Source organism: Podarcis filfolensis (genome assembly GCF_964270895.1).
Source record: "Podarcis filfolensis genome assembly, chromosome: Z".
Classification (NCBI taxonomy): domain Eukaryota; kingdom Metazoa; phylum Chordata; class Lepidosauria; order Squamata; family Lacertidae; genus Podarcis; species Podarcis filfolensis.
This window is the reverse complement of record NC_139617.1, coordinates 30,607,782-30,617,281: the sequence shown is the minus strand read 5'-3', so window position 1 is coordinate 30,617,281 and position 9,500 is coordinate 30,607,782. Positions and strand designations below refer to the sequence as shown.

Here is a 9,500-nt window from a genome sequence, read left to right as displayed (position 1 = left end):
CCCCAGCCCATGCAGCAGACTGAAAAAAGTACAGGCTGAAAAAGTGGCCTTTCCAGAGGCTATCTAGTGAATCTGTGTTGGGATATTTGAACTCAGGACTTTGCAATTCACAGCACAGCCGGATTCTTGTAATGGGAATCCTCTCCTTGCAACACAGAAACCAAAAGATAACCTGGAATAACTACACAGCTACATAAAGCTGGATCCGACTGAACCTAGTGCCTGGACCTGATGTGGAGTTGGCACTTAATATATGCCACATGCTGGTCTACCTTTCAGACAAAACCCAAAGGAGAATCCACACAACTGTGTACAAATTCTCAGTCCCATTCCCCAATGCTGTCTTAAATCAGGCTGAAGACAAAGGATTTCCCAAGGAGCCTGCAAAGAATGGCCTAGTGCGTAGGGTAGTCTGATCACACTTAAGCCCACCCTAAGCTCCGTCCCACTTTTCAGCCGTCTGCAATGACATCATCTTCCATCATCCAATTCTGATTCTAAGATTCTCCTGGCCCCTTCCTCAGCATCTGCATGGTTGCCATAGAGATGGCAACAAACTTTTTTTTTTGCATCATCATAATTCCGTTGTCTACTCCTTACCGGACGCTTCCTTGGTAAGCATTGGTGAGACAAGCCTAATGACCCACAATCCAGTTTCACCCCTGTATAAAGGGAATGTCCTCTTTTCATCATGGCAGGTAGGAAATTGAGTTATCTAGGTGCTTAGAAGGGACCCTCCATTGTCCCAGGGGGCTAGAGAGAATCTGAGAAGCAAGCAGTGAGATTGAGGGTTTGCATCTAGGGAACAGGTGAAGTCTTTGGGCAACGTATACCTGCATACATGGAAACTGGGATAGACAAGAGAAAGAGGTTTTGGTTCAAAAGCTGAAGGGCACAATCTACCCAAATTAGTCACAGCTAAGTCCTAGGGTAGGGACGCGGGTGGCACTGTGGATTAAACCACAGAGCCTAGGACTTGCCGATCAGAAGGTCGGTGGTTCAAATTCCCTGTGATGGGGTGAGCTCCCATTGCTCGGTCCTTGCTGCCAACCTAGCAGTTCGAAAGCACGTCAAACTGCAAGTAGATAAATAGATACCGCTCAGGTGGGAAGGTAAACAGCGTTTCCGTGTGCTGCTCTGGTTCGCCAGAAGCAGCTTTGTCATGCTGGCCACATGACCCGGAAGCTGTCTGCGGACAAACGCTGGCTCCCTCGGCCAATAAAGTGAGATGAGCACCGCATTAGGTCACGACTGGACCTAATGGTCAGGGGTCCCTTTACCTTTACTAAGTCCTAGGGACACCCAACAGTGCTGAGGTTAGCCATCCCTAAGGCCTATTCCGTGGATTTTGGTGGACAACTTTCAAATGTGTGGGTTTATTTCATTTTGCACAACAGCCAATGTGCATTTGTAGAACAGGCAAAAAGAAGAAGAGGAATGTGATACAGGTTCCCACCACTCTCAGGGGCCACTACCAGCTACTTTGGCACTCACTGATCCAATAGCCCAACTGCCCATTGCTTTGCATCCTCTTTTGCATCATAACATTCTCTGGTGGCGTAGAATCTTGGGGGTTATACTGTGATGGTGGCAAACCAGTTCATACAACCGCAGTTTCCATGGGTGCCCCTCTTTCAGCTGCTGACTTGATTTGAGCCCTCAGTGTACATTTCTTGGGACCAGTTTGCCTCCCAGCTCAACTTGGACCATCTGTGCCCACTCAGCCACTTCAATCTTTGGAACTGACATTCTTATGAGTGCCACATAATCGCCATTCTGTCTTCGTAGGAGCTTCATCTTTTAGTGTTGCAGTACCTACACTTTGGAATGCACCTAGAGCCAGTGGGATTGTAGTGGTTAGAAGAGTGGGCTAGGACCTGGGAGAGACCAGGGTTCAAATCCTTGCTGAGCCATGAAGCTGATCTTGAACCAGCAAAAACGCTACCAAAAGGGAGTTTGCTGCTGCAATTCTTATTATAACCAATCATCTTCATGTGTAGCAAAACCAAGCTGTAGAACTGGCCTTAAGTGATCAGGTTTTAACTTAGCCACTCTTGTTTGGAAGTAAGACCCTCTTGAATTCAGCAGGCTTACATTTGAGTAAACATCCATAGGATCAGGCCGCACAAAGCAATGGATGAGGAACAAATGCTTCTGCTCTAGAGAAAGGAGGAGATTGCAGGCTTTAATCTGCTGCTACTTGGAGAGAATAGTTTCATTTTAAGCTGAGCTGCCTCCCTTTTTTTGTCTGATCTGCCTCCCATTTCTCTCAGTCCCGCCTTTCTCTTGATAAAGTTGCAAGGGGAGAGAAATGGCACATAAACAATTGCCAGTTTGCATGTGATGCTCTTCCCAACCTCTTTTTTCATTTCCTGCCTCGAACCATAATGAGCAGACACCATGATGAGCAAAGGAACGGAGAGGCATCTCCCCACTTTTTTAGGTAAACAGCGAAAGGTATAGGGAATAGCGCAGGGTTAGCCTGACCCTTTAGCAAAGTGGGATTGGTACTTTTCCAGCAGGGTGGTGGTGGGAGATGAACACATTTTGCAAACGCTGCAAAAAGGAAGTTTGCTGCTGCAGTTCTTTTTATAACCAATCTTCTTCACATGTAGCAAAAATAAGCTTATAAATTAAGGATGCTGCACCCCTATTATGCTTACCTGGGAGAAAGTGCCACTGAACTCGGCTGTGCTTGCAACTGTAGACTTGCTTCTGTAGGGCTTGCTTCTGAGTAAACATGCATACGATCAGACTGCAAAAAGCAATGGATTCATTTAAACCCAAATGCAGTGTCTGTGTGTATATATACTTCTCCCTTTGTGTAACACAGTGTTTATAGTGATATAGATGTATATATGAATGATGGGGTGGGGGTGGGAGGGAGAGGGAGAGGGAGAGAGATGCATAACTGCTCTGAAGACCAGATTACCTGTTTTGCTACTTCTTTAGAAGAATAGACATGTATTCATTATTTCCAGAGAGGACGTACAGAATCTTAAAGGTTTCCATATATCTCTCTACTAGTAGCCTGTGTAGAATGGATCTAAAACTGGGGTGGCTGTTACATCTATAGATGAGGTTGCCATTCTTTTTAGTAGCCTATATTCTAGCAAAGTTATCAGCCATTATTTGTATACAGTAACGAGTGGTTGAAAGTAAAAGCGGTAAGATTATGAAGCTGCTATTGGGAATCTTAAAAAAAAAAAAGATGCAGCAACAAACTGTTGTTCAAGGTCTTTATAAATGACTTGGATGAAGGAATTGAGGGGATGCTCATCTAATTTGTAGATGGCACCAAACTGGAAGAACTAGCTAACGCCAGAGAAGACAGAATCAGGATTCAAGATGGTCTTAAGAGATTGGATAACTGGGCCCAAACTAACAGAATGATTCCAAGAGGGACAAATGTAAGGTTCTACAATTAGGCAGGGATAACCAGATGCACAAATATACAACATGGGGGACACCTGGCTTACCCATGTGAAAAGGATCTAAGGGTCTTTAGTAGGCCACAAGTTTAATATGAGTCAACAGTGTGATGCAGTAGCAAAAATTAAAAATAAATAAATGCTAAGGCTATTCTAGGCTGCATCAAGAGAAATATAGTGTCCAGATCAAGGGAAGTCATAGTACCACTCTATTCTGCTTTGGTGAGAACCCTCCTAAATTGTGTGTAGTTCTGGGTGCCACAATTTAAGAAGGATATTGACAGGCTGGAAGGTGTGCAGAGGAAGGCAACCAAGATGATCAAGGGTCTGGAAGATATGTAGCCCCTGACCACAAATTAATCAATATCAGTCTGTTGGCCACCACCAGGGTGCGTAGAATCCATTTCCTTTGTCCCGTTGTTCATTTCTGTACAATATGGTTCAAAAGAATATTATCCGCTGAAAGTTTTAACTTTTTCTGCACACATAGTTATACAGTCCAGCACTTTCTTCCAAAACTTAGTAAGTACAGGGCACATAATGCCACTATACAAATCTGTTGTGTGTGACCCCATTTGGAATACTGTGCAACTGCTCTGGTCACCTCAGCTCAGAAAAGAGTTGGAAAAGGTTTGGAAATAATTGAGGGGGTGAAGCAACTCTCCCAGGAGGCAAAGTTGCTGCATTTGGGACTTTTTAGTTTAGAGAAAAGATAAGGAAAAGGTGACATGATCAAAGTTTCTGAAATGATGCACAGCATGGAGAAAGTGAACACAGAGAAGTTTTCCTCACTCTTTCATAACACGCGTGGACATCCGATGAATGTGGGAAGATTCAGTACAGATAAAAGAAAGGGTTTATTCATGCAGTGCATTGTTAAAACTGTAGAACTTGCTCCCACAGGAGGCAGTGATGGCCACCAACTTGGATGGCTCTAAAAGAGGATTAGATGGGGTTATAAAGGAAAATACCTTTGATGAAACCTGGTCTCCCTTTTTTCATACATAAGGAGAAAAGAAAGGAAAGCTCTTTCAGCAGCCTCACAAACCTGTCTGTGGAGAACCTATATGGACTGCCAATGCTGAGTACCTGAGGGCCCCAGTCCTGCCACTCTCCAACTAGCCCGGGGCAGCACCTGACAGGCCTCATAAGGACTGCTGCTGTGGCTGCTGCCCAGCAAGGACGGGGGTATTTTGAGGGAAGTTTTGTTGGGAGTTTTTGTTGTTGTTACTGATATTAACTGATATTACTTATACAGTGGTACCTCGGGCTAAGTACTTAATTCGTTCCGGAGGTCCGTTCTTAACCTGAAACTGTTCTTAACCTGAAGCACAACTTTAGCTAATGGGGCCTCCTGCTGCCGCCGCGCCGCCAGAGCACGATTTCTGTTCTCATCCTGAAGCAAAGTTCTTAACCCGAGGTACTATTTCTGCATTAGCGGAGACTGTAACCTGAAGCGTATGCAACCTGAAGTGTATGTAACCCGAGGTACCACTGTATTAATTTTTGTATCTTTATTTTTATGTGGAAATCGTTCCGTTTGGTTATGTAGTTTGCATTGGTGACTTATTGTATTTTATTATTTGCTGGAAGCTGCCTAGAGTGACTGGGGAAACCCAGCCAGATGGGTGGGGTATAAATAAAAATTATTTATTTATTTATTTATTTATTTATTTATTTATTTAGACCATGTAAGATGACACCATGGGCTTGGTGCTATGTTATTTTCTTTGCTATGACTCTATTACATAATAAATATTTTTTTAAAAAAAATGGAAAAAGAGGATTAGACAAAGTCATAGAAGAGGAGATGTCTATTTATATCTTCTAATGTATCTTCCTTTTGTCTTTCTTTCAGTGGTAGCCACTCAGACACATGAGGGGGACCAATCACATAATCCTCAGTTGGCAGCTGAAGGAAGCCACCTTGGGGGTTTGTTCCATCTGCCGGACGATCTCTTCAGTGACTGCCCTGAGATCAATAACCTGGTTGCATCCTTTGAGCCGCTCTTTCCAGAATGTCTTTCCACACCTCTGGGTTCCAATGAGGCAAGTGAGGGGACATTCAGGGAGGCCCCAGGAAGCGACCAGGTGTTAGCCACAGCAACTGTAAGGCAGGAGGCAATACCTAAATGTGACACTGCCAGTAAAAACCAACAGCAGACTGAGGGGCAAATCAAAGATGATAGCAAGGTTCCTAGTGTCACAGGAGCCAAGGGAATGTGTGTGGGTACACTGGCAGGACAGCCCTCAAGTCATTTCCCCAGGATCTCTGCAGAGCCAGAACTGAGGAAAGAGGGATTTGGAAAGAGCCGGAACACCGATCCAAAGTCTGTGGTGTCAAAGGCGCCAGACTCTACATTTTCTAACATAAAGGGGAAGAGGAAGGCCATTTTGACTGAAGACAAACTGGTGGGAAATTTCCCCAGAACAAGTCTAGAGTTGGAGGCGTGCGGCTCTTCCCAGCATCTTCAAGAAGGGCTGAGCGCCAAGTGCTCTCGAGGAAGCCATCCCAGCCAGAAAAGCCAGGAAGAGAAAAGCAAGGAGGAGAGAAAGATGCCTTGCCAAGACTTTCTGAGAAAGGGGAAGGCAAAAACCATTGGGCTCCAGCAGGAAGCTTTAAGAATGGGTGAGGACATGCTGAACAGCAGCAAATCCAAGACAGCAAACAATGATTCCAAGCCGGGGGGAAATCTTGGAGAAACTAAGAGTAGAGAGAAGGCCCAAGCTAAAGGGAACCTGGCTGGGGTAAAGGGAGAAAAGAATGAGGTGCCCTCAAAGGCGGTCCCCAGAACCAACCTGGCTTTGCAGATGATAGAGTCTGTGCGAGTCTTCCATCCCCTGGGCAAGAAGAAGCACATAATCTCCATGCCTGCTAAAAAGTCTGTGCAAGTCTTCCATCCCCTGGGCAAGAAGAAGCACATAATCTCCATGCCTGCTAAAAACATCTCTCCACTAAATTCTGCCAACAGCAGTTTTGCAAAGACAGAGGCCACATTGGAAAGACCTATGCTGAAGATACCACATAAGCTCAGGCTGGCCCCCCTGGCTCCGCTAAGGCTAGTGTCCACCGCCTTGCCAAAGCCCCTGCCAAAGCTGGCAGCCACTCCATTGCCAGAGTCACCACCAGCACCCTCCCCCCTGTTAAAGTCATCTCCAGCACCCGCCCCACTGACAAGACAGCAGGCAGATTTGTCACCTGCAAAACCTCCAACCTCTGTGTGGAATCGGCTGGGGACATCCACTTCCTCTGAAGGAGTGCCATCATCTCCTGGGGTTTGCCAAGCTAGGGAGTGGGTAGTGCAGTCCAGTGTCCCCGCAGAAGGACCTGATCTCCCGATCCAGCTAGCCACCCCAGCTGAAAACCCTTGGTGGCTCTGCAATGTCTACCCACTTGCAATGAAGCTAGTGAAGCCTGCGCTACCTGGGCAATCTGTGTCTCCACCACAGGAAGATCCAAAGCTTATCACACAGAGGAGGACCCCAGTAATGGAAGAGAAGCAATGTGCTGAGGAGGTGAGGGAGAGAAAAGCTGAGGGAAACTCCAGCCTCAGGGAAGGACTTTTGGATATGGGAAAAGAGGAGGAAGATGATCTTTTAGACATATGCAAAATTATTGTGCCCAGTTTTAACATGTGCTATCCTGAGAGCTCTTAGAAATGCTTTGGTGATCTATCATATCCTTGGACAACAACTAAGAAGTGGACAGGAACTGAATGTTATCCAGATCTTTGGACCCAACGTGCACATGAACAGATTAAAAGAGACTTCCATTAATGTTGGGTGGATGGACGAGGTAAAGGATGTTGCAAATTAACATCCTCAGGGAGAAAAACCTCAAAAGCCTTTGGGGGGGGGGTAGTAGCAGTTGCAGCAGCAGTTCCCAAGATCTGACCATCTCCCTCCAAAGGGGAAGAAGACATAAAATATCCACCAACCTGAAAGTTTCCCAGTTTGTGGCCTATCCCTTTCAGCCAATGCTGCATCATGACTGACATCTTATAAGGCTACCTACCCATGAGGCTGCCATTGTTCTCCAATTACGAGAGACTAATTTACAACACAAGTGTGAGAAAGCACAGTTAAGGTGGCAAGAAACCAGTGATTTCTTTTGCAGAATGTCTCATCCTAGCAACCTCTTCTCCTTCCTGTTGTTCCTTCACCATTGCTCTGCACTTGTCTGGAACAGAATAGGTGCCCCACCCCCTGGGGTCCAACAGGGGTACTCAATGTTAGGTACTCATTGTTAGGGGTATCATTCCTGATCCTCTGCAAGGGACAAAGTTGTGTTGATGTTCTTCTTTACAGTCATCTGCTGGAATTTTGCAGGTAGGAAGTGGAAGGAAAAGTGCCGTCAATCATTAACAAAACTGTTGGAATCACACTTCTGTTTACAGCAGCTGATGCCTTACAGTAAACCTCCCTAGGTCTAAATGAACTCACAAACAGTTCCTAAACAAACAAGGGTCAAGGCAGCCCTCAGGTGATGAAAGCCAGCTCCCCTTTTGCTTCTGAAAGTGCATTGCAATAAATAAACAAATCAGTAGATAGGACACTGAAACATCCAGGGTTTGGGGTGCAGCGGACAGGTCATAATCCCCAACATTTAGATAGGAGGTGGTTATTTTGGCCCAAGGCTGTCTATTTGAGGTGCTGGTCCTTAGTGACAAAGTGTAATCTCTCCTTACTATGTTCCATCTCCTCCCTAACAGCCAACACCAAGGGTTTCTGAAAAACAAACTAGAAAAAGTAGACGTACTCAGGAAGGGGGAGGTTATTATGGGCTGTGATATGAAGTGCCACGTGCCAAAGTGGAGTGGAAATGGTGGGGAAGGTGCCACTAAGCCATATTCCGGCAACTCCTGCTGGCCGAGCTAGTGAGGCTTAATTGACCTTTGGAGATCATGCAAGCAAAGTGTCTGTGTTTACTTGTTTTACTGAGATGCATTAATGCATATTGTTGTATCGATTATATGCAAGTCACGCAGCATCTTAATTATGGAGTCCATAATCTGGAAAATAACTGAATCAGATCATGCTCCAGTTAGGGATTGCTCAACCCCCAACTTCTACGTATTCCTTGGTTGCTTTCCAAAGTTGGTTTGAGCTCTCTCTTTATTACACACACACGGGGGGGTGGGGGGCACTGCTAGAGGAACAAGTTTTCTGCTTAAGATTTATAGGTTAAGGTTCTTCTATTGTAAATATTATATTTTTTATTAGAGTAATTCAACCCCCTCACCCTCCTCTTCTTTGTGGAACTAATGGAACTCCACAGTCATCAATAAATGACTTCCAGTTTTGCTCACAACTATCTTGCCTCTATGTTTTCTCCTTTGTCCTTTCAAATTTTGTCCTGGGACAATTTTACCGTTAAAACAAAATTCTGGCATTTGTCAGAAAACGGGATGCAAAATGTCATTCAGCTGATGCAACGCCAGGGACATCCCAAGGATACAGAAGGACAGTTGCATCAGCATCTGGACTTTGAAAGGTCAAGTCACCCTCTTCTCAGGGGCAGTTGTGTCATGGATCCCTGACATGTGCCAGGATGTCCAGCCCTGGGGAAGGGTGGGGGGAATCAAATGGAGCTTTTCTGTTCTTTTTCAACTTATTTGCTCACCCACCTATACACAGCATTAGCAAAACTGCCTTTGCTGCTCTAAGGTACACGTATACTGGTAGCATAGAGATTCACTGTCTTGACACACTGTCTGCTTTCCTAGCTTGGTTATTTTCTGCTAGGGATTTATTTTGTAAAATTCATACACCACTCCATTGCAAAAAAAAAAAAAAACACCAAAAAAACCTTCAAAGCAGATTACAAAAAGAATAAAACAAGAAAATTATCAGTAAAAATAGTTTAAAGCAACTATTTAAAACATTCAGAAAATAATTAAAATAAATGATAAGCTAAAAATTGGATCATAACACTTGTCAGCATTCTACAGATCTGGGCAGGTTTGCCTAAAGAGAAATGGAAAGAGGACAGTGGAGGTGTCTGCCTGATGACAATAGGCAGGGAGTTCAAAAGTTGTAGGTGCTGCTGCGCAAAACTATCACTTTTTT

The 9,500-nt window shown here is 44.8% G+C and overlaps 1 protein-coding gene across 1 annotated transcript; it reads left to right on the top strand.

The window, feature by feature from the left end:
* The first annotated feature begins 573 nt into the window (after positions 1-573).
* On the top strand, positions 574-8,745 carry LOC310754471 (uncharacterized protein). The gene is made up of 2 exons (XM_083596411.1): positions 574-698; positions 5,290-8,745. Exons 1-2 carry the CDS (start codon positions 692-694, stop codon positions 7,086-7,088), a joined length of 1,806 nt encoding a protein of 601 aa, XP_083452537.1. The 5' UTR covers positions 574-691; the 3' UTR covers positions 7,089-8,745.
* The last annotated feature ends 755 nt before the right edge of the window (positions 8,746-9,500 follow it).